This window comes from Callorhinus ursinus, unplaced genomic scaffold, assembly GCF_003265705.2.
Source record: "Callorhinus ursinus isolate GAN/ISIS: 27379988/994484 unplaced genomic scaffold, GSC_fseal_2.0 scaffold32, whole genome shotgun sequence".
Lineage (NCBI taxonomy): Eukaryota > Metazoa > Chordata > Mammalia > Carnivora > Otariidae > Callorhinus > Callorhinus ursinus.
Window position 1 is genome coordinate 11,475,574 of NW_027397094.1, and position 26,819 is coordinate 11,502,392.

At 45.3% G+C, this 26,819-nt stretch overlaps 1 protein-coding gene across 10 annotated transcripts in view; it reads right to left on the reverse strand.

Annotated features, from left to right (window-relative positions):
• MTR (5-methyltetrahydrofolate-homocysteine methyltransferase) overlaps positions 1–26,819 on the reverse strand; it is a 98,797-nt gene that overhangs the window by 9,399 nt on the left and 62,579 nt on the right. For 9 of the 10 annotated variants that reach the window (XR_012374303.1, XM_025850832.2, XM_025850831.2 and 6 more), the window contains 9 exons: positions 25,507–25,614; positions 24,278–24,378; positions 18,114–18,181; positions 17,411–17,531; positions 10,359–10,440; positions 6,254–6,352; positions 5,122–5,197; positions 1,829–1,984; positions 399–595 (listed from right to left, as the gene is read on the reverse strand). Coding sequence is in view for 9 of the 10 variants with exons in the window: in XM_025850832.2 (XP_025706617.1) it covers positions 399–595; positions 1,829–1,984; positions 5,122–5,197; positions 6,254–6,352; positions 10,359–10,440; positions 17,411–17,531; positions 18,114–18,181; positions 24,278–24,378; positions 25,507–25,614 (1,008 nt within the window). In the remaining variant the exon portion in view is untranslated. The remainder of the gene's footprint in view (positions 1–398; positions 596–1,828; positions 1,985–5,121; positions 5,198–6,253; positions 6,353–10,358; positions 10,441–17,410; positions 17,532–18,113; positions 18,182–24,277; positions 24,379–25,506; positions 25,615–26,819) is intronic. The other variant, XM_073879005.1, reaches the window with a different exon arrangement.

Consider the following 26,819-nt stretch of genomic DNA (forward strand, 5'->3'; position numbering starts at 1 on the left):
GAAGATGGTCCATCCAGCACCCGACTAAGCACCTGGCACGTCACAGACGTGTCTTCCCCTTGAGAAAGGGAGCCACCGGCCTGTTTTAATAATATGCATGCACACAAACCGATGTTTTTGATCAAGGAAATGTCCGTCTGTGTGTGACCACCGAGGCGGCAACAGCGTGTCCCAGAGGCCTGTCCAACACCACATCTGACACCCCTCTCCTGCTGGTGCCAAAGGGTCAGCCTCTCAACCCACACTGGCTCCTTCTGTCCACTGTCCTCCCGAATGCCTCGGCCTCGGGCCTATGAGTGGTCATTATTTGGGGTGAGGTGGGCAGACCTATCATGTATACACAGCCCAGGCTTGCTTAATTCCTAGTTATGATTTTTCCAGCACCGCGGCCCCTGTACCTGCTGCCTTAGCCCGTGGAAGGTGGCTATGGGCTCCGCGGCCGGTGGCGCAGCGTCCTCCGCGTACAGGTGGATGTCGTCCTCCACGCTCTGCGCCGGCCAGAACCCCACCACGCCCCTGGCTTGGAGCTTCTTCTCACTGATCAGCACTTCTAGCATGCCCTGGGCATCGTCATAGACCTTTTTGGCCTCTTCGCCTATTAGGAAAACATAGTCAGAATTCACTTAAAAATGCCAATGATAGCCAGCAAAAAAACCTTCTTTTTAAAGCCACTCCCCCTCCTCAGCCAGCCTCTCCCATCCCCCCTCTAATCCCCCCAAATACTTCCCTGGTGCCTGTCAGCAGCTGAGGGTTAGTGGTTCGGGCTGACTGCAGAGCCCCTGAATGCCTCTATTCAGTAAGAGGCAGAGAGAGCCCAATCTGGGGCTCCCCAACGCAGTCTCAGACAGCGAGTGAAATGGAGCCAGCCAGATCCTTCCATCACCGACCTTCTACATGCACCCATCACTCCAGTGACCTCACAGTGGCCTCTGGGGCCGTGGACCAGGTAGAGGAGGGAAGTGTGGGCCCAGCCCCTCTGCAGGGGCTCCAGCGCTGCACTTGGGTGGTTGTCCCTGCACGATGGGCAGCTGGCTCCCCCTGACCCTCACCCCAACTTCCTAGCAGAACACCCCTCCACCTTGCTCTCCTCTGGCTCTCTCCTAATCCTCTAGCGGCTTGGCATTGTGATCCCATGCCTCTGGGGGCAGATTCTGGGGGGTGGGGCTGGGCCTGAGAAGTGGGGCCAGCAGTTTACCAGCTCACCCATGTCTCCAGCTTGTCGCTCCCTCCCCCCACCAGTGATCCAGGCACAAGGGGCTCCTGGCATTTCCCCCAATGGGCACATGTGACTGTGCCTTCCCAACCTGTCTCCTCTGCCGGGGACATCCTTTTCTCCAGGAACATCTCATATCCCCAATCCCAGTCCCTCCCACTTCATCTTCAAAAAGTACTTCACATACCACCTCCCCCAGGTCTGCCTCGTCATCGTGTGTTCACAAACGCCCTGGACTCAGCCCCAAGGCAGGAGCTTGGCGGGCCACGCAGGAACTACCCATAGTTGGCGGCCACACCAGCTGTGAGTCCTGCACTGGAGGGCAGGGTTTACCCCCGTTACCTTCTGTTTATCCCCGGTGCCCGACACAGAGCCTGCCTCGCAACTGACATCAATAAGCATTTATCAAAGAACAGATCAACAGAATGCCCAATTATCCCATAAATAAGGACCGATCTAGCAGTTTAAAACCACAGAAGAGCTGAACAGGTGAATGATTATAGCAATAAACTATATCCGACAGAATCCAAACCCTCTGCCCTTTCTCCTCTTCAAAGTCCCAATACTATGTCTAGAAGAGAAGAGCAGAAAGGAAGAAGGGCTTACTGAACTAACCTACAGTTTTGTCCTTAAATATCTTGGGAAAGCTTCGATTCGGGTACTTGCCCCGGAGCTGCCAGACATCGAAGAAGGGCTTCCAGTCAATGTAGGCCACCAGCTTCCGCAGGTCATAGTCTTCGAAGACCCGAGTCCCAAGAAACGTGGGCTTCACTGTAAAAAGAAGCCCCAATGTCAAGGCCAATGCCAGGGACTGGGGCTGAGCCACCTGCATCAGAAGCTCCTGGAGGGCTCTTCCCTGCTCTGGGGCTCCCCCTTTCCCTCCCTCCTGTTGCCTGTTGGACTTGTTTTACAAAGGGCGGAACTTTAAATGATCAGGGAGGAGGAGTAACTCCGCAGTGAATCTTAAATCAAATCACTCTTCCCGAGGGGCTGACTGTCTACACCGCCCTTGGAAATTCTTCCCTCAGCCCTTCGGTCCAAGAGAAGAGACTTGGGCTTCTCTTCACTTGCACAAATGAAGACAATACTACAATAAATGCCGCTGTAGAAAGGCACACACAGTAAGCCACTTAGAAAAACGTTAGAAACATGAATCAATCATCTCTGCCGGGAAAATATAAGGAAATGCACAGAAACAAGGCATCAAATTCAGGATCCTGCAGGGGAGGGAGGGGCGCTAGGGCGACTTCCACTATGTATGTGCTGCTTTGTTTTTGTTTTTGTTTTTAAATGGGCACGAGATTCTTTTTTTTTTTTTCTAAAAGATTTTATTTGTCAGAGAGAGAGAGCATAAGCGGGGTGGGGGGGCGGCGACAGGCAGAGGGAGAAGCAGACTCCCCGCTCAGCAGGCAGCCCAACATGAGACTCGATCCCAGGACCCTGGGATCATGACCTGAGCCGAAGGCAGACGCTTAACCGACCGAGCCACCCAGGTGCCCTTATACCAGGGGTTATTTCTTAGGTGGCTAGCAGGTATACATGGGTGTTCAACATATTGTTCTTTTTTTTCTTTTTAAAGATTTTATTTATTTATTTGAGAGAGAGAATGAGAGAGAGAGAGCACGAGAGGGAAGAGGGCCAGAGGGAGAAGCAGACTCCCTGCTGAGCAGGGAGCCCGATGCGGGACTCGATCCCGGGACTCCGGGATCATGACCTGAGCCGAAGGCAGTCGCTTAACCAACTGAGCCACCCAGGCGCCCCAACATATTGTTCTTTACACTTCCCTGCGAGTCTAAAATAGATCATAAGTGAATTAATGACAAAGAATTTGGAGACAGATGGTGCCCTGGGGCCCTCTGGGATACCAGGAGTGACGTCACTGCACCCTGCCCCCCCAAACCTGCAGCAGGGTCGGGCCAGGGTCAGATGCCATGACCACCCCCCAGCTTCCTGGCCTCCGTGTCCTCAGTCCCCTGTTCTGTAAACAGGGATCAGAGAACTTACACTCTCCTACTCATCTCAGGTGCTATGGGATAGCACCAGAGCCTCCAGAGTATTTTTGTGTCACCTGATAGTCAGAGGTAGACATGAGAGGGAGAAAAGTACAGGGAGAGTAGGCACTGCTTCTTACTTCTGCCTGGAAACCGCTATCTTTTCATACATGCTAACAGTAGCTTTTCTCATTTGTTGTCATCTTTTTACTATTCAGAACAATCTCTTCTTCATAACATTAAATTGTGTTGCTGTGTTTGACCATTAAGAAGAAACTAGAATTCCTCTGGATGAAAGCTCCCTCTTGCCTTGTAGTCACTGAAGGATGCTATTCTGGGATTTTTACCACCAAGGACCTTGAGAGAAGAGCTCTTCTTTTTCCCTTTAGTGACTTCCTGTGACTACTGGAAGACTGGGTTGTCCTCAGAAACTTCTCTGCGGGCTATACCTCAGGGCCTCAGCCCTTCTGAAGTAGCAGGTGCAGAGCCCCACAGCAGCCCCGCCCTGGGGACAGAGGGCCATTCGAAAAGTATCCCCACTGCTGCCTTCAGAGGACTGTCTCCGCTGAATCATGCTGGATATTTGGGCTAAAATGGAATTTTTCGGGGCGCCTGGGTGGCTCAGTCGTTAAGCGTCTGCCTTCGGCTCAGGTCATGATCCCAGGGTCCTAGGATCGAGCCCCACATTGGGCTCCCTGCTCAGTGGGGAGCCTGCTTCTCCCTCTCCTACTCTCTCTGCTTGTGTTCCCTCTCTCGTTGTGTTTCTGTCAAATGAATAAATAAAATCTTCAAAAAAAAAATAAAAAATAAAATGGAACTTTTCTTGTGATGTTTTTCTAATTTCGTAGTGAAAGGTAAAGGGAAAATAGCAGTTGGACTATCCAGTGATTTACATTTTTCAGAAGTTGATCTTTTATCCTCACAATCTTCCATAGGGTAACTCCTTTTTACACATTAGAAAATGTCAACCACGGAAGTGAGATGCTCAAGGTCATTCAGTGATTCGGAGCAAGGAACCAAGCTGGGAGTAGAACCCGGACCTCCTGACTCCCAATGTGGGATTCCTCCTACTCACCCACACTGAACTCAGCAGGACTGAAAGTAGAACCAAGTACACCTACATTTCTAATTTAATGCTCTCCACTCTGCCGATCATATGCATAACACTGATGTTGTGAGCCAGGAGAGTGGATTTGAGGCATTACCTTGGAAATACGGATTCAAGTAATACAACCCCTGTTCACCCTGTCTCAGTTCTGCATTTGTACCTCATGCCCTTCTAAGCGTGTCAAAACATCTTCCATATTTTATTCCCTTATGAACACCTCCATAAGGCAAGAGAGATGGCTGGAAATAAGGAAAAAAAAGAAGAAAAAAAAAAACAAAATAGAAGGAAGCATTCGGAGACAGCACGGGAAAGAGTGAACAGGAAACAGGAGCTCTTGCTTTGCTGGAATGTTCTAAAGGTCTGTTCAGGGTGAGGGCATCTTCAATCTCAGGCACTCCATGTCTACTAGACTTGGGCCTGCCCCATGACCCAGGCCACCCAGGCAGGTCTCCAGAACTTATGTCAACCTGCAGGGGGCCCCTCAAGCCCCACAGAGAGGAAAGAGTGTGGGGTCATAAGACAGACCAGAGAGAGAATCCCAGTAACCTTTCGTGTTCTCACCCGAAATTCAGGGTCTTCACATGTGAGTGGGGACAACAGCACATTCACTACAAAGTGCAGTCAGTCTGGTCCTCCATAAATGGTACCTATTTCCTTTCCTTTTCAATCATCACTGTGCTTCATCACTATTATTAGACACAAGGAAGAGTCTCTAGCTGCCCATTTGATTCTGTAGCCAAGGACGTGCAAACACCTCTCCAGCTCTCACTACCACACACAGCCTTTCTCTAACCCATAGCCAGACAGACCTGGAGGGGGCTCCGACAGCCAGTCAATACGGAAACCGTTTTTTCTAGCTTGACTTAAGGTTAAGTATCTTCTCTCCTATGAACAAAAGAAAAGTTATTTTAGTTGGAGACTCTTCTCTCTCCAGCTGCTACTATGGAAGGATGTCCCCAAAGCTAGTACATGAGTTGTGTAAAAACAAAACAAAACAAACACAAATGCTTTTATTAATGAAAATTCATAACCTAAGAAGCTCTTCCTTTTCCACCCAATATGGCTCCATGTTAGCACCAGAACAATAGAGAGTAAAGATTCAGTAAATACCCATTAAATGTTGCTATGTAGATCCCTCAACCTTGCGGTAAGCCCGGCAACAGACCGGCACCCCGCCTGTCCTTTTAGAACATCCGAGGCCAGGGCTAACCGGCCTGCCATTGACTGGCCCTAGGACCAGAAGGCAGAGCTAGGAAACTGTCAACTGTGGGCAGACCTGAGGAGAGGCAGAAAGCCAACCACAGAATTTTCGGCTAGTCAACACCCCAGAAACACCTTTTCTCTCCACGCCGTTTGTCGTCTCCTTTCGCTCGCCTAACCACCCCCAAAGTGCCCCCCACCATGGACAAAGTCCAACAGGCAGATGAACCAGGAAGAAATATCCCGGTGACTTCTAACGAGTGATTACGTCTGCTGCCCAAGGATTCCCTGACGCTTATGTAGAGAGGGACAGTTCCCTTAACGCTGCTCTGCAGCCTGCACTGGGCAGGAGGGAGAGAGGCTGCAATGGTCCTGTCTGATGTCCTCATTTTCTTCCATTATTTCAAGAACAAGGATCCGGGGGAGTCATGTCCACACACCGTTTCAGTTCCTGTTCTCCTGTTGGGTATGTTTCATTTGTTCTCATAACTCTGCTCTCGGGCACAGCACCTAACACCTACAGTGTACCCAATAAATGTTTGGTGGAATAAATGAAATTAATTTTAGTATAACCCCAAATTACTGGGAACTCAGACACCAGAGAATTCTGATTTGAACTAGAAAACAGGGCTTCTCTAAAATGATCCTAAACCTTTGCCCTCCTTAAAACAATAAAGTCACATTCAAAAATGCAGGATCGTTTTAATGCCCAACCAGCAGGGACCTGTTTTTGTCACTTACCTTGAGAGACTCGTAATGGTCCTGTCTAATATCTTCATATTCTTCCATGATCTCCTCAAAATATTCATCCTTTAGATTCTCATCTAATAGTTGCGAGCACTGAACACGCAAGATCGAAGTTCAAGAACCACAGAGGAGCAAAAGGAGACAAACGAAACAGGAGCAACACTCGTCAGTTCTGGTGACGCCTCCTTCAGGGAGTTTTCCCTCGTTCACGTCATTCCCTCTCCCTTCGCCAGCTTCGCTAATTCCTGCCGGGGTGTGCAGCTGAGGGCTACCTCAGTAGACCTACGATGTCCAACTCTCACACATTCCAGAGAAACGCCTGGCTCTTGATGGCTCCTGAGAGATAAGCTCTAAGTCCTTGCGATATCCTGCCTGATAAGAGTCTTCGTCCACCTGGAGCCCTGGGCCACCCTGCATAGTTTACGCTAACAATGTGATTTGCGGGGAGACCTGGCTTATGTTGTGTCTGTCTGACTCTGGAGTAACTGAGGCCAGTCAGGTGCTTAAAGCATTCCATTCCCATGGAACTGACTCCCAGGAGAAGCCCCAGATGCCAAGGCTTAGCCGAGCTTCCCTGGTTGGCAATGCGCTGCCTGTGGTGTCCCGCCTCACTCTCGGAAGGATTAAGCACTGTCTGTAGGACTCCACCGGGGAGGACACCTGGAAGCTGGTGCCTGGCCTTTCTTGGATTCCACCTTTTGTATCTTTTGCCTCTGCTGATTTTAATCTGCATTCTTTCACTGCAATACGGCGTAATTGTGAGTATAATGGTGTTTCTGAGTTCTGTGAGTCCTTCTAGCAAATCACTGAAACTGAGGGTGGTCCCGGGGACCCACACAACACACTGGTCAGGTACCGATCTTCTATGCTTCAAAGGTACTTGGTGCATCTCTCCCTTACTGCATTTCCCACAGGCTTTTAGTATCTGTGTATCCACTTGGCTCACTAGAGGACAAGCCCTTGGAGGGCAGGACTGCACCTTAACCGCCTTCATGTCCCCGGTTTCTAGCTCTGTGCCTGGCACGTACAAGGTGCCTCCTCACTGAATGTCTGCTGAAGGAATGAGGCTGATCTTCACAGTCAACTACGAGTTTGTGCTAAGGAAAGAAAGGAAACCCATCATCTGAGAAATGGGAGGCGACTCAGTCAACTGTAAAACTAGGATCAGCTAAATATTGTTTATGACTGGGATTATCAAGGTGATGGGAGAATAACCACCACCAAAGCTCAAAATACAATTATCCAGAAAGAGGAAATGGCTGCTGATCACCATCAGCTCAAAACCCTGCACTGCCCCATCTCATCTCTGAGCCTCCGGCTGGATCTTCCAACACAAGGGCCTGGAAGGTCAGTATCATTATGTGAAACTGACCAAGTTAGGCTGGACGATGGCTGAGGTGCCCACCGGCTTGAAATGCCTTTAATTCTATGTGAATTTTCTAAGTATCTCTAACAGCAATCCAATCCCCTAAGAGTTAGTATAAAGCCAAATCACTTTAAGGAACCTAATCAGAAAAGACCACTGTGACAAGCCTGACAACAGACTCCTGAATGGTATTCACACCACAAAGTACCTCCCAGCCTTTCATCCACCTTAACTCAATGGGGTCCTCGCTTAGGAAAGCCAGCAGAGCTAAATGGAGAAAGGAAGGGGACACCTGCCCTTGAGCCTGCCAATGTACATGGAATCGGTGTTTTTAAATATTGTTTGAAATCCTGCATTCTGTGAGATTTTAGACCCTGAGAAAGCAAAACCCTAATTTTTCTAAACATCCAAAGGACTTTTAACAGGACTCTGACATGGCTCCCATTGGGTAGACAGAGCACGCCAGTTTGCTGGCACTGTCCACACCCTGGGGGCCCCAGCCCAGAGCCAGAGTGGCAAGCCCCTCCCTGCCTAGTCTGACTTGCTCATGGCCCATTATACGGGCGGGTCTTTGTGATCTTTCCACCACAAATCAGCGCTCGTCATGGGTTTTCAGGCCAACCATTCACAAGTTTTATGCTTTTATTCTTCAATTTTCGTAACAGCAACAGCACAGTGAGAGGGGAGAAGTTGAAAATACAGTTTATAATTTAGAAAGAACTAAATATCGGCACCTCGTTTTTTATTTAAAAAGAAAGGAAAGACAGTAGGGGCATCCTGAGGTCTAAAGCCCCAACAATCCCGTAGTTGCCACATTTCAGAATCTTTCAGATGCTGGAGCCAGTGGTCCCGAGCACGGGCCTGGACCACGCTCGCTGTGGTCGGATCAAAAGACTCTGAACCGACAATCAGCCTAAATGAATTGTACCACTGACTCCTGAAAAGTGTCACCAGCAATGACCCAAATGACTTATCGTTGCACTTATGTCTGAGTAATTTCAGAAGGGAGCCATCTCTTTGAATCTGAGAAGAGCTAACCACTGCCAGCTGTCCAGCCGGACCGACCAGAAAGAGCGCCAGTGCCCACGCCTCATCTCTGGGCTTTCAGCTCAGCCCCTGCTGCATTAGCTCTTCAAGACGGTGATGGAGTGCCCTCAAAATAGAACCCAGAGGCCGGTTCCTTCCCCCCGCCCCGAGTCGTCCCCCTACCTGTCGGGGCAACGCTACCACTGTGGACTTAAAGAGGGACAAGAGCCTGGTCTCCAAACGGGAAATGTTCAGTCATTCATTAGCATTTGAAAATAGCAACAAGCCTTAAAAAGAGGCCCAATGGTTACTCAACCGTGAACTCAATGTAAGCTCGATATATGAAGCACAATCCAAATATAACATACAAAAAACTGTCCTGAAATTGTAGAAATGTAGTTTATTTACACATTAGTCTACGTCAATGGCAAATAAAAAACTGCAACTTTATGATCCCAGTCTGATTTAATTGTATCCTTTTGAATAAAGGAGGATCATTTAAATATTAATGGAAGCAAGTTTAACAGAGGCATAGAGTTAAGACCACCTGCCTTCACACCCCACACCTGCCGCTTGATGGACCTGTGGCTTCAAGAGGGGTACTAACCTCTCCATTCCTGTGTCCTCATCTCTCAAATGGGGATAATGAAAGTATCTGCTTCACGGGGTTTAAAAAAAAAAAAATCCACGGAAAGCACTTAGCACAGTGTCTGGCACCCTATCAATTTCCTGTAATGTTAGCCATTATTGTTCAACTTCAATATAAATGAATTCCCAGATCTGGAAGGATGCCTTTGGAAAATGGCTTAGGACATGTGGTCACCCGAGCTCAGGCCACGTGATGTCACTGAGCGGTCTCACGAGTCATCAGAGCCCCTCGGTAACTCTCCTTGCCCGCAAATCAGAAGTCTGAGCTACATTAGCAGTTTTTAAAATTGTGCTCTTTTGAGAACGAGGTGCGGAATGAAGGATGGAAGGGGCCACTCTTATCCATGCTGTGCTGTACCCGCAGACAAGGTTTCCGTGGCTAAAACAAACCTGGAACAGGACCACACGGTCCCTCAGATTCTCTCCAGCTATTATTTCCTATTATACAACGAAACAAATGAAACACGTAACAACAAGAGAGGATACTGGGCTTCACCGATGGACAGAAGCATAAAAACACACTCAGGTATGTTGTTTACTACATTCATTGAGAAAAAGCATCTATTATTCCGGGTTTTGAACATCTAGAGAATGTTTTTCTCTCTTTGGGTAGGGTCAACTGGCCCATTCCGGGTTAAGGGTCTTTTTATATGGACATAGGTCATTTTTTAAAATTCCACATTCCTTTTAGCCCTGGCTTGGAGTTAAGACAGTATATATTCATATTTGTAAATGCATGTAAATGGCTGAAACCTCTCTCCCTCCAGGTTGGCGTCAAGGTCACGAGTGTCTTGGTACCATGTCTCTGTTACTCAGACCAGCGTTCCGCTGCTAGCTCAGGACGCGGTCTTCGAAAGCACAGGACACCTTGCCTGGCGCCCCCCTTCCAGCAGTGCAGGACCCCCGCGGTGACACTGTGACAAGCTGTAGGCTCTTTTTCCACATTTTTTTTTAGTAGACTTGGACAAAAATAAAAGAAGATCTTGGGAAATACCCTGAACTCTGCATCTTCTCCTCTCCTTACGACATATCTGAAGGAACGCAAGGCCCCACACTTACCACCACCACACTCTTGGATGCATCCAGGACGTGGATTACAGGCGCACTGTACCTTGGAGCTATTTTAACTGCCGTGTGGGTTCTAAAAAGAGGGGTCGGGAAGAAAAACACATCCATCAGGGCTGACAGTTCCTCCACAACATGCGTTTGGAACCATTAGAGATAATGTGTTTCTACAGAGTGCTTTCCAAGGAAAGATTGTAAGGTACTTCAAATATTGAACTTCACATTTTCCTTGTAAAACAAGGGGACTTCCTCCCCTCCCCCACCCCATAAGATGGGGAGACCGAGGGGAGAAGACATGGATTTGTCGGCTCGCACCACCAGGCAGGGGACGCATGCTCTAGCTCAGGATGTGGTCTTCGAAAAGCCGACCTCGGGCCTGCAGTAAGGAACCTCAGACCCTGAATAAATTTGACACAAAGTAACACAGAGAGGCAAAAGCGGCAACAACATTCAGCCCCAAACCCCTACTGCCAGACTGGGAAACAGGAGCAGCGAGGAAGAGACACCCTTTAACCCTTGGAGGGGCCTAATTGGCTAAAGTGCGCAGCAAGCTGCCCTCTGATTACTGAATCTCATGGCACAGGCTCTGCAGCTGCTAAAGTGAGACCCAGTCGCACACCCTCCCCGACAGTGGTCACACCAGGGCCCTGAAGGTGGGACCCAAGTGTGGACTTTGCCACAAGCACATTTAAAAGGGTAGCCACTGTGGCCCCCCCAGGACGGGCTGTCCTCCCCGGTCTTTTCCCGCCCCATCTTGTCCCCCTAAGGTAGCAGCGCTCTTCCAAGGGTCAGATGCTTTCCTATTCTTCCCCCTCAACTAACATGCGTTTTCCTGTGTAAAGATGTCCAGAATAAGCTACTACGTGGGGAGAAAACCAAAGTAACAGAACAGTCTGTTTAATACAATTCTGCTTTTTAAATAAACAAGTACTACCACCCTGAACCTGCCCTCACCTGCCAACCTTGTACATGTATTTAGAAAAAAACAGAGAGACACACATCAGATGTCAGCCCTGGTTACACGGAGGTTGGAGGTGGAATGGAAGGCAGGAAGGGAGAGACTAAATTTTACTTTCCATTCCTCTGAAGGGTTTGACATGTTCTAATAATAAGCGTGGATTACTGAGGTAATTTTTAACAACCAGGAGAATATTAAAGGCACAATATATGGGTGAGTGTGTTTTTAATAGGCTTCTCAGGGATGACTAAAAGTTTATTCCCAAGAAGACAGACAAGAGCCTGACATTTCACCTGTCCCCTTTCTTTTTTTTTAAGATTTTATTTATTTATTTGACACAGAGAGAGAGAGAGAGACAGCGAGAGAGGGAACACAAGCAGGGGGAGTGGGAGAGGGAGAAGCAGGCTTCCCGCTGAGTAGGGAGCCTGACACGGGGCTTGATCCCAGGACCCTGGGACCATGACCTGAGCTGAAGGCAGATGCTCAACGACTGAGCCACCCAGGCGCCCCTCACCTGTCCCCTTTGTACAGGTCCCTCCACACATGGACAGGAAGCAGAGGACTAAAGCCCAAAGTCACAGGCACTGAGCTCTACAGCAGATGTGCAGGCCCAAGGTGCTGGGCGCAGGAGGCTCTGCTGGACCGGGGGGCTGGGGCGTACAGAGGCAGAGGGAGTCAGACCCAACACCTCCACGGCCGTCCCAGGGTGTGCTGTTGGTGCCAACTGTGTGCACAAAAATTTGAAAGTATCTCTGGTATTCTACAAGGCAGAAGATTTTCAAACAGTGGGAATAGTTTTAAAGAAGAAACTGCTTCCGGCTTCTCAAGAGAACACGTGAGACTATGCTTTCTTCCTCTTCCTCAGGTGGTCAGCTCTTCGAACATGCAAATAGCACTCAATATATATTCTGCATGAAGTTCCTCCGGGAAAAATAGCCCTCAATAAATATTCTGCATGAAGTTCCTCCGGGAAACATTAGGCCTGATGTGACTTGGCTACTTCTCTTAAAGGGAACCAGCGCAGTTTTAAATCTTAAAGTCAACACAATCAATATTCATTAAGCATCCAAGGATTCCCAGTGCAATTCTGGCCACTCTCTCATTGATGATCTTCTGGACAAGGGCACCGGGAAGAAATGGATGGATTCCACTATTTAGAACGAGCAACAACAAATAAAAGCAAAGTGCTGATTTCCAGCGTGCGCGTGCGCACGCACACACACACACACACACACACACACACACAAACAAAGCTAAGGGAGCACAGCCATGAAATTTGAGTTGGCTCAGCCATCAAGAGCACTTCTGGTTTCCTTATAAAATAGTATGACATTGATTCTACTTTCTTCTAAGCTTCCATTTACGCATCCTGTCTCCAGCGGGAAGCAGACTTCTTTCCGAAGCCTGAAAAGATGGCAAACACTGGAATCTCTCCTCCCCTCCTACAGACCAACAGCACAGGCTGGGCCCTGAGGCTGAATCTCAGCTCTGTCTCTGCTGAGTCCCTCAGCAATGCTGGGGATTCAGTGAGTTGCCCCCCATGGCTGCCCAACGGGCAGGACAGTGTTAACTTCAGAAGGTCTTTTTAAAAACTCTGAAAAAGAACAAGTTAATCCAAGAATTTTTTTTAATGCCTTATCCTTCCAGAATTAAAATGTTTTACATAAATGCAGCATGACCAAAAAAACTCTTAGAATTTGAGGAGAAAAATGAGAGTCAGGGGAAACGAAGATGGGAGGCAATCAGCAGTGGGGTCCGACGCAGAAGTCGGGTCCGTGAAATCTCCCCCAGCACCTGAGCTCCAAGCTTCCCCGTAGCCAACGCCATGAGGAAAACAATGCTAGTTATGCGATTCAGCATCTTACCTCCTAACAATTCATGAGAAAAACAAAAACATGGGGCACCTGGGTGGCTCAGTCATTAAGCGTCTGCCTTCGGCTCCGGTCATCATCCTGGAGTCCCAGGATCGAGCCCTGCATCGGGCTCCCTGCTCCGCGGGAAGCCTGCTTCTCCCTCTCCCACTCCCCCTGCTTGTGTTCCCTCTCTCACTGTGTCTCTCTCTGTCAAATAAATAAATAAAATCTTTAAAAAACAAAAACTCGGGAAATGACCTCTCTCTTCGAGCAATGTGACTTCCTTTTGAATTCTCCACTATTCACCAAAAAATAACTGAAAAAGACACTGTGAAGTTACTGGTTGTGAACCATTTATAAAATTGAGTGCTAACTACCAGACTTCTGCCTTTGAGAAGCTGTGCAGCTAACAGGGCCAGATTTCCATGCAAGTCATTTCTAGCTTGTGATACAAAACAATATGCATTACGGACGGAAGAATATTCAGTTTCTATCCTCTCGGAGCTACAGGTTAAAAAGGGAACTCCAGGCATGTTTCCATGTGCACATGACCCCAAGTCTGTAGAGCCCTTTCAACTCGTCCCGGGATCCATCAGTCAGCCGTAAGGCTCATTGCAAGTGTCCTGGGAGTAGGGTTCTAATTCCATCATGCCACCACAGGCCACTGAGATCTGGAAAAGCCATGGACGTGGTACAGCCCCTCATCTTCTTTCATGACAACCTGGAAATCCTGAGCCGCCATCTGCTCAAATAACAGTTCGCAAAGGCAAAAAATGGAACACGGCTGCTCTCTCAACAGGTCTACAGGAGGTAAGAGTAAGAGCTCCCAGAGGGCTTCTGAGACATCCCAACTCTCCTTGCCTTCTAGCAAAGCTGACTCTCCCAGGAGTAGAGGGCATTCTTAGATGCAAAGAGCACTAACCGTAAAGGAAGAGACTGATAAATCAGACTTCCTGAAGATTAAAAACTTTGTTATCCAAAAATACAACTAAGACAGCAAAAGGCAAGCCATAATGGAAGAATCTATTTGCCATATATTTCTAAGAAAGGGCTTGCATCCAATATAAATAAAGAATGCATACCAATCGGTAAGAAAAAAGGCAGAATACCCAATTAAAAAAAAAAAAAAAAAACTTAGAAAGCAAACCCAAACGGTCAACATACACATGAAAAGGTAGTCAGCATCACTAGTCAGCAAGAAAGGCAAGTGAAAACCATACCAAGATACTATTATATATGTACTGAAATGGATAAAATTGAAAAGGGTGTGGAGTAACTGAACTCTCGTAGTTGCTGGTGGGAGTGTAAATTAATACAATCACTTTGGAAAACTACCCAGCAACATCTAATGCCAATGATCGTATGCACAGGACCCAGCAAGTTTGCTTCAGGGCAGAAATACGAACACAGCAGCATTCTGCCCAATAGCCCCAAACTGGAAAAACCCAACGTCCACCAACAGTAGCCTGGATAACTAAGCCACAGTATATTATACAATGGAATATTATATACACCACGGTGGAAAAACAACTACTATACCCACCAGGTTGGGCCTCACAAGCAGAACGGTGCACAAAATAAGCGGGACACAAAAGAACACATGCAACGGGATTCCACGTCTATGAAGCAAACCCAACCTACGGTGATGGGAGACAGCACAGTGGTCATTTTGTTGTAAAGGATGACTAGGTGGGGGACCAGCCAAGCGCCCACAGTGCCGATAACGTTCTATTTCTTTATCTAGAGGTGCTTACATAGGGGGTTCAGTTTTGTAAAAATTCATTGAGTTGTAGATCTCTGACTTGTGTACTTCTCTGTATGACCGTTGTATTTCAGGAAAAGGGCTTCCTTAAAGAGGAGGGCTGGATTAAGCAAGACTGAGTGAGGCTTCACCCACTGTCACTACTTTAGAACGGAGTCAGAGTCGGGGAGTTTTATGCCGAGGTTCTTAGAATCTAAGAAATCTATCCTGCAAGGGCTGTTCTAGCAGAACGATGGAGAAGAGAACATGTAACTGGCAACTGGCTTTTATTTTCCAATTATTTTCCCAGAAACTGTAAGAGGTATGAAGAGAACAGCATGAAAAAAGGCAGAGTTCATACAGAAACAGAGCACTGGAGACCTGAAGGAACTTTGTGAGGTTGTAGGACCCAGATTTCCACCTTCAGGGAGGATCACGTCACCCATTCCCAGACCAAGAGAACAGAAGTTTTGCAGGAGCACGGAGAGACAGTGGGTAACTTCTGACCTGCTTCTGACTTGATATGCCAGGTTCTAACTGTCAGGAGGCATGTGTGGCTAATTTTGCATATGGTATATCTTGGGAAGCTAGTTATGTCACTTCTGAATGTTTTTTTAAAATCCTCTTTAATCTGGTGTCCCTTACTTGGTAAGAGATGTAACAGACTGGACCATTTATAATGTTCCAATTTGCATAAGAGCAATACGTGGTTTCCCGATGTTGAACTTCTCAGTGTGGTGTCCTGCCTTATAAAATGGTTTATTTGGAAACCAACATCACATCTATTTATTCTATTTTATAACTGTAATTTTAAAAGGTATTTCATCCTCACAACAGTGGGTAAATTCTGATCATTCTCTTTACTAAGCTGATGAATATTCACATTAAAATTATCAGTTACCCAAGACCCTGCTCACTGAAACCCCAATTCTTGACGGGTGGTCAGATCCCTAGAGAATAATCTGCCCCATATCCTAGTGGGTAAGTCCTGGGTGGAAAAACAAACCCAGTTTTCTAAGGTGAGCAACAATGGCCATATTATGGAGTCCTTCAAGTACGAAAAGCAGTTAGTGAATAAATGACACATAACACTGTTACTACTTGTGAAAATGATGCCCTCAGATTATAAATGGGATGATGGTTCATTTTATGTGTCCATTTGGCCACACCATGGGATCTAGGTTTTGGTCATACACCAATCTAGATGTTTCTGTGAAGGTATTTTTTTTAGATGTGATTTAACATTTAAATCAGTAGACTCTGGGTGAAGCAGATTACTCTTCCTAGTGTGGGTGGGCCTTGTCAAATCAGTTGAAGACCTTAAGAGAAGAGACTAAGGTGCCCCAAGGAAGAAGGAATCCTGCCTCCAGACAGCCTTTGGAACCAAGATTGCAACATCAGCTCCTGCCTGGTCTCCAGCCTGCTGACCTTCCCTGCAGATTTCAGTCTTACCAGACCCAAAAATGGCATGGGCCAACTCCTTAAAATAAACCTCTGTATATATAATATATAGTATATATTAATAATATAATATAGAGTAATATATATAACACAGGTAAAGTAAATATATACATACACATCCTATTGATTCTGTTTCTCTGGAAAACTTGGTTAATACGACTGGCTTAATGTACAGTTGTTTCTAGTGTGAAAGGAACTTTGGAATATCTTTGGACTCTACTGTATTCTTGTATCAGAAAAAAAATAAACTGTGTGCTAGTAGGATCATCAAGTTCAATGCTCCACCTGGGCATTATTCCCTGCCAAAGTAAATAACATGGGGCATAAGGAACATGTCAGAAAAAGTCTAAGAGTACCCATAAATTAACATATTTCTCACCAAATATCATTATGATCACGACCCCAGGAAAAATCTGACAAACTGAATAATGTCATGGAACCAACTTATAACTTTCTCCTCCTTAAGTTGCTTAATGGAAAGTTTCTCAAAAGGCTCCCCCTTTCAAAAACAACTTCCCAAGATGATCCTTTGGTTCATTCTTGCTAGCGTGGCCTCCTGCCTCAACTATTACAAAGCTGGAGTTTCTTCAAGGGAACCTGTAGTTACTCAGACACCTGCTTCCAGGCAGAGAATGGGCTAAAGTTCAAGCACCGTCTTTGCGCCAAAAGATACACCTTTCTCCACTTGGTTTGATTTCAAGGGGAGTGTTTATCAGAAATCTCAGGCACTGAATGGGAGGTGAGGGGACTGAGGAAGAGACAATGACAAGCCCAAAGGAATCCAAAAAAACGCAAAGGGTGGGGAGATCACAAAGGGCTTTCCTAGACCGTGCTCCAAAAGCACGCCGGCTCTTGTGCAAGGGAAGGCTGAATGCTCATGGGCTTACACAGAAGGAGCCAATGCACTGTGCATAAAAAACCAAACCAACAAACAACGTCCCCCCCAAAAAACCCACAGGTTTTATCACTGTTTTTAAACACTGGCATTTAGATGAATTTAAAGGAAAGCAAACAGTTCATTAGCATGACTTACCTCGATGTGGTTGCTCCCCCAATCAACAGTGGAATCTTTATAGCCAATCTCTCCATTTCTTTGGCAACAAAAATCATTTCATCCAGGGAAGGAGTGATGAGTCCTGACAGGCCAATTATATCTATTATTTCAAAGAAGAAAAAAGGACGGTGAGAAGGAGCATGAGAGAAAACGCAGAAAAGTATGCAAGACTCACTTTAAAACCTTTGTAATAAAGACCAGGAGACCTCAAATGAATTCCCAACTTCTAATTCTAAGACATCTTTTCTGGGGAATCTCAATTTATTTGTTTGCTTTTGGTAGTAAACATGATTTGCAGCTTCAAGTTGCAATAATGTGCTTGCCACAGTTTGGGGAAGCCATGCAAATAAAATACACTGTTTAGGATTTCCCAGACTTAGATGTGTCATAGTGTCTCAAGAAACATAAAAACGATGATACACAGAGAAAAATCTAATACGACCCTGTAATAATCCTGTTCCCATTCCCCATCTTCAGAGCTGGGAGGAGTTTCACTGGTACCTATTCACCAATCCAAACCCCACTATAAACGACAGTGAAAGCCCCCCACGCGGGAACTGGCCCCTAACTGCCTGAATGCCCCACTGGTCCCACGCGGGCTGGGGCGTCGCCGTTCACTGACAGACACACCCTGCGGGTGAGGACATCCAGTGGAAAGCCCAGAAGCACAGGTGGACTGTACCTGCTTTGTGGTCAAGAGCAGCTTTCAGGATCTTGTCGCAGGGAGTCATGACTCCTAAATCAATAACTCTGGGGGGCAGAAAGGAGATGTGAGGAAATTAATGAGAACCCATCAGAGACAAAGCCGAGATGAACATTTTTACTTAGCCACCAAACACTCCTCTAATGTCAACTGGAGTCACAGGGACATGCTCACTAAGCACTGACAATCATCACAACTACAATGACCACTTATGAAGGAAGTACTTACCATATATGCCAGGTGCTATGCTAAGATTTTTAAAGCAGCTTTATTGATACAGAATTCACACAGCATAAAATTCACCCATTCAAAAAATACGATTCAATCATTTTTGGCATGTGGCATTATTATTTTTTTTAAGTTCTGGTAAAATATGTAAAATATCGTTTGCCCTGTTACCCAATAAGTTTACCCAGAGGCACGAATTACACTCAGTCCCAATGTTGTGCAACCATCACCACTATTTTCAATACCCTGTCATCATCCCAAATATAAACTTGGATCATTCAGTAACAATTTCCCATTCCCCCCATCGTCAAGACGGAGAAAGGACCCACCATGCCAGTCATTTTTACAATTTAAGTTTATCATGAGTATGCATTTCACAGCATGCACTTTCACTTCTTTTACAATGTCATTAAAATAGGCAAAATAATTTTTTTTTCTTTTTCAAAGACTTTATTTATTTGACAGAGAGAGAGAGAGAGAGAGACAGCGAGAGAGGGAACACAAGCAGGGGGAGTGGGAGAGGGAGGAGCAGACTCCCCGCTGAGCAGGGAGCCCGATGCGGGGCTTGATCCCAGGGCCCCGGGATCACGACCTGTGCCGAAAGCAGACGCTTAACGACTGAGCCACCCAGGTGCAAAATAATTTTAGATTAAAAAAAAAAAAATCAATGCTTACGAACTACTACTTGACACAGTATCATCTGGTAACAGTGGATGCCGGGCAGGAAGGAGTTTGCTTCTTGCTATATATGTTTTATATTGACTTTTCAGCTTGCTCCCATATCACTTAAAAATTTCTTAAAAAATGAACTAGCACATACAGACTCCTCAGTAAAAACCAAGACAATTTCAAATCAATAATAACTATATTCAGGGTGTTAGCACTAACCTGGTAGAGGAAATGCTGCAGATTTTAATGCTGTGGTACCACAGGTTATAACAAGAGTCAGAGGACACCACCTTTTTTTTTTTTTTTTAGCATACTGAAAAAGTCTGGTAATTGGATCTTTTGCTAAACTATGACTAAATATAGACTGTTGCATATAAAACTAAGCAAAATAGTATACTGCCTTTATTTTTTTAATTTAAATTCAATTAATCAGTATATTATCTTTAAATCAAGACAAAAAGGCATACATTTCAAAGCTAACTGTATTCAACATTGTATATGTATTTTTAAAATTCAACTAAAAATCGTCAGTATGATATAGGAATCAACTTGCTCTCGTGTCTTTTTCTTGTTTTAAGCGATGTGTCTTTCAGGAACATCTCTGCATGCTTGCTTGGTTTGAGGACAGTAAGGAGACCTTGTGACTGAACGGAATGGAGGAGAGGAAATGGGAGGCAGAGAGGTCAGGGGGGAGGAGGGAGCATCTTACGGACCACAGATAGTTCAATTTTCAAAATACTAAGTTTGAGATTTCTTTCTTTCTTTCTTTCTTTTTTAAGAGAGAGCGCAACTGAGGATGGGGGGGTGGCAGACGGAGAGAATTTTAAGCAGGCTCCACGCCCAGCACAGAGCCCAATGTGGGGCTCGATCTCATGACCCGGAGACTATGACCTGAGCCGAAGTCAAGAGTCGGACACTCAGTCGACTGAGCCACCCAGGCACCCCCTAAATTTGAGATTTCTTTAGTTACCCAAATGGAATCTGAAGCATCCCAGGAGGGCGATAGCTCAGCTGAATTTTCAAAGAATAAGTAGGTATCAGCTAGATGAAGGAAAAAAGGGAGCAGGCCAGGAAGAGACGGGCAGTAAAGGTCCAGAATGAGGACCCAGGTGCCCCGGGGACTTCGGCTGAAGGAAGGACCTGATGCCCGGAGGGGAGGGGAGGGTTACAAACCCAGCCCTGTGTTCCGCGGCTGCCGCCCTACTTCCCACCACCCCCTGCCGTTGTCCCTCATCTTCACTGCCACGTCCTGTTTCCCCCACACCTCCATTCTCCATTCCCCCATGTCTTCCCTTCTCCACCTCCCTTCTCTATGCCCCACGTCCACAGGCCTCTTCTTATACACAGTCTTGTATTATGCCACGTGAGAGGTTAAAGACAATAAAAATTAATGTTATGGGAAAATGGTGATTTTAAAATCATCTTTCTAAAGTGTTTATAACAGCTGTAAACGCAAGCAATAATTTGGGATTGTAATTCAGAAAAAAATGTAAGCTGCACTCGCTGCTTTAGCAAAGGCATCCAATACTACCTAAGAATACATATAACTTAAAAAGTACTGTAATAGATAAAGTCCCTTGCACTCTCTGGAAGAATTAAAAAGGAAACTCAGAGCCACGCATCTGCATCCATTCAGGGTGCCTCCCATCTGCTACAGTCTCCAGAAGTGAACTGAACAAAAAGACAGAATTTCCGTTCTGATCCTGCAATTCACAGATGCTACCACCAGATGGCAGTACACTACCACTCTGCAGTCCCCGTGGACCGTTTCCAATCTGAGGTTAAGCCAAGCTAATAGGGTCTGTTTCCATTTCTCCTTTAAAAAAAAAAATAAATTCTGGAAAGTCTCCCTTTCAAATATAATAAGTTGGGCAGACAAACTGAATAGCTATTTTTCCAAAGAAGACCTATAAAAGACCAACATGTATATGAGAAGATGCTCAGCATCACTAAGCATCAGGGAAATGCCAATCAAACCCATAATGAGATATCACCTCAAATCGGTTATAATGGCTGTTTTCAAAAAGACAAGTGGTAACAAGTGTTGACCAGGACGTGGAGAAAATGTTCTCACCACAAAAAAGAAATGATAATTATGCGAAGCGATGGTGGTATTAGCTAACACTATGGTGGTAATCATATTGCAACATGGGGCTGTATCAAATCAATACGTTGTACACCTTAAACTGACAAAATGTTACAGGTCAATTATATCTCAATTAAGCTGCACACACACCCACACACACATATACTCATACATACACACACGTCAGGTTGAAAGCCTATGAATAATCATCAAGTGAGCATGTGTGGTCAGGACAGGGTGGATTAGTGTGCCCTCGACTTAGTATAGTTGAACACTCTACCATTATTCTGTTCATTCATAACTCTTTGCTGCTTAATTTTTACTTATACTCCACAGGTAGATTAGCAAGCACTGGTTAAAATATAAACAGGCCTCTGTTATTACATTTCACCAGATCCATATTTTTAAAGTACTAGATATAGGATATCTAATTTTAAAATTTCTTTTGACATATCCTACTTTTTCTTACACAATTAAACAGTGCATTATCTGTTTATTAAGTGGGAAAAATCCACATTTTCTATGTAACAATTAGTAAGGAGTCTATCTGAAATCCATTTTCATGTACTATCTGATCAAAAATCAAATTCCATAAGAGGAATTTAACTAGAATATCAACATTAAACAGTACAGTTAAAGTTGTTTAACTTCATAACTAGAATCAATCCTGGAAGACAAACTGACAGAGCACAGGGCCCTGACTTTCGGAGCCAGAAGCCCTGAGCATATGGCCCGCCTCTTGCTGGCTGTGTGACCATGAAGAAACCGCTTAACCTCCCGAAGCCTCAGTTTCCTTGTGAGAAAGTGAGAAAGACAGTAACCGAAGCAGGCAGAGCAGGATCAAAACCATAAAAAGCAAGGAAGGATGAAAGAAAAGAAAGGAAAAGAAAAACATCGGGAAAAGACAGAAAAAAATCAGTGCTATGAAAGCACTATCTAATTTGTGAAGTGGTAAACAAACGTTAGGTATTAGTAGACTCTCAGTGGATACGTCCCTGAGGTCTATTCAGATTCTCGAATTTATACATTCTATTATAACATAGAATCTAATGCGTCATCCCCATAAAAATGTTCTCTGTCTAGACAGGACTATCGTCTTTAGTCCCCTTTACTTTCTTTTCCTTCACAAAGAAGGAAGTTCTTTCCATTTTATTAGATTTTCTGCATCGATGACAAACAGCCAGGAACTAGAAAGTTGTATTAGGATTTGGTACCGGATGGTTTGCTAGACTTACTCACTAGCTGGGCGGTTCACCCCAAATCCAGCCTAGAAACCTGATGCTCAGCAAAAGTACACGTTTAACTACACAAGGTAGATTTTCGGGGCACGTGTCTACTAGCTGACGCCATAAAATTAAACTGACCAGGGGGCCACGTGTTAAGAGACACAAGACCCAAAAGGGTGTCTGACGGGATAGAAAATGTTTGCACATTCACTTATATTTTTATAAAAGGAATAATTACAGTTTCACTGGAGAAGATATTCCTCCAGTTAGACTTAGGAGCAAAGATAAGCAGACTTTCAATGCACAAGACAAAGGACTAGATGTGCTGGAGGAAAGCCTCGGGTTTAATAAGCAGGCTTTCACAAATGCTGACATTCCGCACTAGGAGCACCCTGGAGAAATGCCACAGTTCTCCCTGGCCTCTTACAATGTCTCTACTGGAGGAAAAAACATCCCTAGTGCGACTCTCTTGGCTACTTACCATTTTTCAAAATAAAAAATTATAAACACATGACAAATTATATCTCAAGAATTGCTTTAGGAAGTTTACCTACAGACTGCTTTTTTCAACAGTTTCTGTTCCATGATCACGGTTGGCTATGTAACCTGGATATTTAGTAAACAATAAATTCCTTGAATTCTTGAGAAACGCCAACTAAACCATTTCAGGTGTCGCTAGTACAATGTGTGGTGTATAGGAGATGACCTATTCACATTTACAAGCTGAATTCAATTTTAACTAATTATGATGAATGCCAACAGAAGCCAACAACATGGGACTTGAAAAGGTGAGATAAGAGCGGAAATGTCTTGTAAATTTCAGGAAGCAACCACCTTAACCAAATACTTATTCTACGGGGGAAATCTCATTACAACCACCTCTGCAGTATCTCCAATATATTTATCATTTAAAAAATAATGAATGCATTCCAAGAACAATATTCATTTCCAAGGACAAGAAGGAAGTGCTAAGTGTTCTGACAGTGAGTAGGCAGCAAACAGAAACACCAGTGAAGACAGAGGCAGAAAGGTGCCATCCTGACGCGGCTCCTCCATCTGGAGCCTCCCTGAGTGCTTCCTGGTTGCACTGAATTGCCTGGAAGGCAGAGATGGTTAACCAAGATGAGAGAGGGAGGGGATCAACAGGGAATTGTCATGGGACAGCAGGGGACACCTGTGAGGGGCTCCCTACTTCATAGAGAAAACAGCACATTGGAAAGAAGTCCACGACTCAAAGGGACTGGTGGTTGGACACGGACCAGAGAAGGCATTAGTTGTATTAGGCTTCTGATCATAAAGAATATGTTGAAATCTGGGCAAAATGTACACTTACGGTCATCAGCTCTCACATGGAAATAATTGAGGGCTGAATATTCACTCTAATGAGATGTATCAGCCAGAGATTTTACTTCTATACAACATTACAAAATCTAGCTTCATTGTTTCCAAGAGGGATGCATGCTCCTGTTCTAAGCAGAGGAAAGAGAGAATTGTACAGTCAAAGTCTTTTTACAAAACCCCATTTAGCCAAAGTCTTATAAGATCTCAGTTCTAAAACATGGCACTTTATTGAGAAGAAAAACAGAATATGCCCCATGCCACTGGCTATGGGCAGGACCCCAGTGTTCTAGTTATTAGAGCCTAGGCCCAAGGTCAATTCTCAAGAAGCCTCTTGGTTGTTCTGACCCTGCTGGAATAGCTTTTACTGTTCTTTTTGTCCTTACCACACAGATCACAGATTAATTACTAATTTATTTCATTTGAAAAGGTGTATTCAATGTAGAGAATGTACAAAACAGTCAGGAAACAGAAATTAAAAATCATCTACAATATCCACAGCCATACCCTCCCCCTCCTGACCAATAAAGAATCATCCTGTTAATGCTTTTATTTTTAAATAAGAAAGGGGTTGAAAGAGGTGGGTCTTAACTTACCTGAAATTATTGCAGCCAAGGACCACGCCAACTATGTTCTTGCCTATGTCGTGCACGTCGCCCTTCACAGTAGCCAACACAATGGTGCCCTGGTAAGGATCCTGGGGAGTAAGCCACGCAGCTGAGCATTGCTGTGCTCACTTAGAGCAGATCACCTAATTCCCTAGAGCCAGACAGGTGTTGCCACAGAAAGCACTTTCATAAAACCAAGACAACCTCAAAAGCAGTCCTAGAACCCACATCCCATGCTCTGCCAGTAGAAAGCTGTAAGCCCGAGCTGGTTGGAGGCCTGCCTCGTTGGTTAGCCCAAGAAGCTTCATCTGGGGGTTCCACCACCTCAAAGAACAGGTTAAGGTCAACTACAAAACAGTCCCATAGCTGAAGAACATATCCTTAACTCCAAAAACGCTGTCTGATGAATATTTATTGTGAGCAGTAAGGGAGAAGGAGGGACCAGAGGGAGAAGCTGGAGAGTGCATACGGCCCGTCGGAACCCGAATCACCATCTCAACAGCCCACTGCAGGGGCATTTCATTGTATTTTGTTTCTTTAATACCATTGTGCTATGCATTGTGGGCACCCCTTCTCCCAAATATATAACTAAATGAATGAATAAATCATTTTTTTAAAAAGAGAAAAGAAAAGGGCATGCAAGGCAAGTGGGATTCTACATCTGTCGGGGCCATTGACAAACATCAATATAAGAATTCAGAATCCCACAGGCCAAAGCCGGCTGAGCTTCACAGGACGCTAAACAAGGTCAAAGCTTAATGATTTACTCTGGTGGTGCAGCCAACAGGAATTAAACTGGATCCAGAAGCAGTGCCAAGAACGTTACCAGTGTACAGAGACAAATCAGTGAAGAGGTTTTCCAAAACCAAACATCACTCAGTTACCTCAAGAGCAGGGACCGAGCTCTAAAGCTATAGTGTGGAGCACCGTGCTGGGCACATAGTTGGAGCTCTGTTAAATGGTCAGCAGATGAATGAAGGAACTGGTTTTGATTTGAAATCATGGGCTCTATCTGAAAAACTACGGTCATATTAAAAATTCACAAAGCCACACACAAAGGAAAAGCCCAGGGTATTCCGAGACTGGGTCAAAGAGATCGTTGCTCTATTTTATCTTCAATGACAAGCACAGCCAAGCCCCATGGTCCCTACCCCACCCCAGTAGGTCTTTGAGGCCAAGTGCTCCCAGGGCTCAGCGGCCTGGACAAAATGACTTGCCTCTTCTTCTTCTATGCCAGCATGCATTTTATTTTCTTCTCTTTCTTTCTCCATGAAGGGAATAAGGTGGCCAACAGCCTTCTTCATGACTCGAGCTGACTTTATAACCTAGGAAAAACACACGGAGTCGGGCGTCTTTACCTGACCCTAAATGGTTGCTGATGGCCACTTGTGAATTTCAGCAGAAATCAAGAATGCAAGCTTTGACCACTGGAGTCCCCTTTTGACCGCAGACAGGATAAGGAACAAGTTCCTTGTGGGCAGAGACGATGAACAAGGCACAGCAGAAGGAAAACAAGGCTAGGCCCCGCGTGCTGTGGTTTCCGTCTTCCTAACTGCTGCACGGTGTTTTTTCCTCAGGCTAGAAGGCTGGCTGTCACTTCTCCAGGTTCTAGGCATCGTTTTCCAGCACGAGCCCTTTCTCAGCCTTCTCCTCTCGACCCCCAGCATTACAATTCACTTATAATTAAGGCTCATGCTTAAGCAAGAACAGGGCCTTTTACAAAATTCATCAATGTATGCTAAAACTCATGGGTGGAAGTATGATGGGAAACAGGATATTTGCGCAGTCTCCAGGTTTCTCCCTACAAGTAAACTCACAGTGCAGGAAACCTAGCAGACACCATTAACCAAACGAGCAGAGTTCATATAACCATTAATGAGACCCAGCAACATTCTGGAATTCCTGGTAAGAGCCACTGTGAGGGGCACGGCAACGCTCTTATTCTTGCCGAAGAATGAGCAAACATCAGACAAACTCAAACTGAGGAACAGTCTACATACTAACTGTACTGTACTGAGGAAGGTAGGATAAAAAAAGTAGTGTGGGATCTTGGAATAAAAAGAAAACAGTAGTGGAAAACCTGGTGAAATCCGAATGAGGTCCTTCTTTAACAGCATTACGTCGATGTTAATTTCTGGGTTCTGCTAACTGCGCGAGGGTCAAGTAAAAACGCTAACATGAGTGGAAGAAGTTGCGGGAGGGATACAAAACATTTTTCAAACTACATTGCAAAATGCCTAATGTTCACTCAAAAATGCAAAGTGAAAAATAAGTCAGCACCATGAAGAACCAAGACGGAGGACCTGTCACAGGTTGGAGGAGATTAAGGGAACTGGACAAGGAAACGCTCCTCAGCTCGAGTGTGGCCAGAGTTTCACTGGTGCCTGGGTTAAAACTCATCAGACTGCATCCTCTAAATATGTGCACTTCACTGTATGTTAATTATAAAACAATAAAGCTGTTTAAAAAGGGGGGTAAATGTTATAAAGGAAATGGACAAAGAATTGAATACAGAGTAAGGAATAAAAAA